This window comes from Atta cephalotes (assembly GCF_000143395.1).
Source record: "Atta cephalotes unplaced genomic scaffold scaffold00012, whole genome shotgun sequence".
NCBI lineage: Eukaryota > Metazoa > Arthropoda > Insecta > Hymenoptera > Formicidae > Atta > Atta cephalotes.
The window spans coordinates 2,941,550-2,944,396 of NW_012130076.1; the positions used below are offsets into that span (position 1 = coordinate 2,941,550).

A 2,847-nucleotide genomic window follows, 5' to 3' on the forward strand; every position below is an offset into this window, starting at 1 on the left:
ATAGTAAAAGTAAGCTAATTAGTAATAAGTTAATTAGTTAGTAGTTTTATTTTATTTATTTTATTTTAGTTACGTAAATAATATATATATATATATATATATATATATATATATACATAATACTTATGGCATGCACATGTCAGATTGTACAATACAAATTACACTTTAAAAATACAAAATATAGCAAAATGTAGTGAATAAAATTTACATGAATTTATAAATTTCTATTACGCGAATAAAAAATTTCAATTAAAAAAATTTAAATTTAAATTCGTTCTTTTGATATAAATTATAACATAAAATTTTTAACAAATGATGATTATAACTTTCTAAAGACTTATAATTTAAAGAAAATTGAATGTTTTATCTATAAGTATTTAATTGACGAGTAAATTCACAATTAATTAAATGTAATATAATTGTGTTTATAATTGTAGTCTCTAAAAAGTACAATTAATTCAAATATTCTTAGCTTTGTTTTTCATTTTCAATTCTAACATGTTTTAGCTTCTAACATATGCTCCAGTTAGAAATTTAATATGTACATTCACACAACATCTTTTGTTGTATTTACCTAATAAACTTCTATAGGTCTGTACATGTGCCGTTAGAAACTGCTTAGAGTGTAAAGAACGTGGCAGATCGTACAGCATGTTAGGTCGGCAGATTGGTTCTAGTAATAAATCACAACATATACAATCACTTATACGCGGGGCTCAGACATCGCCTAAGGTATGTTTTATCCGATCAAACTCATTTTAATGATTATAACATCATTAATATTAGGTGTAGGAAAAAGTTCGTGGCGTTTTTCTCGTTAGATGGTATTAAAAAACTGCCACGAACTTTTTCCCACCCTAATATGATAAACACGTTATATTTTTCCCTTTAATTTTTATTTATTAAAAAAAGTGTAGTTACTAGTACATATTACATATTGCAAAATATTCTTTATTTATAGAACATCGTGGACAATCTCACACATCAGTTAAGTCCTGTGAAGGATCCTGAGAAATTGTTGCAAGATATGGACGTAAATCGTTTGAGGGCTGTGATATACAGAGATGTTGTAAGTATCCGATATTTCATATACAACGATAAAGTAAAATGATGTTCATATACAACGATAAAATAAAATGATGTATGTATAAGATAAGAAAACTAAGTCATATACACGTTAATTTCAGGAAGAAACCAAGCAGGCACAGTTTCTGTCCCTTGCTATAGTTTACTTCATCTCTGTGTTGATGGTCTCCAAATATCGTGACATATTGGAACCGCCAATATCGCAGCGTCCACCAAGTCCAGTGCAAACAATACAGACAAATGGTGCCGGTCTCAGGCCAGGTAGCCCTTCAGGTGAGATTCCCGTATCTTATTTACTAATCGATCACTAACAGTATTAACACTAATCCAAAAAATAATCTGTGTAAATATCAATACACAAAATTCATTGAAGATATTTTTAATTAATGGATGAGATAATATTAAATATCTTACAACTTACAAATAATACAAAATATACTATAAAATACTATGTAAAGCAATTTTATAAAAAATTGTTTTTTTTTTCGGAGTATTTAAATCGTTTATTACTGGGTATGCACTCTGCAAAGAACTTATAAAAATAATAATACAAAGAATAATGCTATTCCATGTTGATACTTTTATGCTTTTCTATATATAATTTTAAATTTAACATTTATGATTGTGATTATTAGATTATATTATCTATTACGAAAGAAATTATTAAAAAATTGTAAAAGGAAAATGCAATTTTAATGTTATAATTATTTGCATGTTGAATATTAACACTTCCCTTAAAAAGTAAAAAATTTTTAAGAATTCTTCTGTTTACTCAAAACTCTTACATGTCAGATATATATTCTCTTATCTTTTGTTTTAAAAGTTATAATATATAAATAAATCCAATATTCAATTTATAAATTAATTTATAATTTTGATATTACAGCATGACTGCAGCTATATAAATGTCTAAACGAGAAACTTGCAATGTACAATATATCTTGTAAAAATATTTTATCTGCTTACTATTTAGATAAAATTAAATTTATATCTTTTTCGAAATTTTTTAATTAACATTGATACATACATCGCTTCTATGAAATTATTATGCAATTTTCATTAAGTTTTGCAGATTAACTGGCTAAAAGATTTTCTATCACAGTAATGTTGTAAATGAATGAAATATGAATGTTATAAATTGCATATATGTACAAATATGTAGCTAATATGTTTAACACTGTGCACCAAACGATGTAGCTGCAACTTGTAAGACAACAGCACATGACACCAAGTAGAAAGCATGTGTTATTGCACTGTATGAAGTAAACATTTTATATGTATCTGACAGTGAGAGTTTTGTTTGCCGAATGTGTTTGCACCTTTTTTGCGTTACGAATATACTTACGTCATTATACTTATCGTTGTTGTATTCTCTTGGATGTGGAATTTCTTTATGTGGAAAATTAAAGAAAAACAAATATCGTTGACTGTTACATGATTGTGTGAAATAAGTTCTTTTAGAATGTAATACTCCAATTGTTACTGACATATTATAAACATTGATGTAGAAATTCGAGTCGGTGTGACATTATTATATTGGTGTAATAACACATTATTAATGAAAATAAAAATATATTACTATTTTTATCATTTATTTTAATTTTTTTGTTAAAATTTATATTATGTTACAAATTAGAAATAAAAATTATTAATTAAAAATTATTAGCAATTTTTAAGAAATAATATATATTTAAAATAATACAAAATGTTATTTACTGAATTTCACTCTATGAATGTTAAATAAATACTTAATAATTTTTT

The 2,847-nt window shown here is 25.2% G+C and overlaps 1 protein-coding gene across 1 annotated transcript in view; it reads left to right on the forward strand.

Moving 5' to 3' along the window:
• Window positions 1–2,847, forward strand: part of LOC105617196 (neurobeachin) — a 222,104-nt gene that overhangs the window by 132,607 nt on the left and 86,650 nt on the right. The window contains exons 25-27 of the mRNA XM_012198761.1: window positions 592–732; window positions 962–1,069; window positions 1,188–1,359. Coding sequence (XP_012054151.1) covers window positions 592–732; window positions 962–1,069; window positions 1,188–1,359 — 421 coding nt within the window. The remainder of the gene's footprint in view (window positions 1–591; window positions 733–961; window positions 1,070–1,187; window positions 1,360–2,847) is intronic.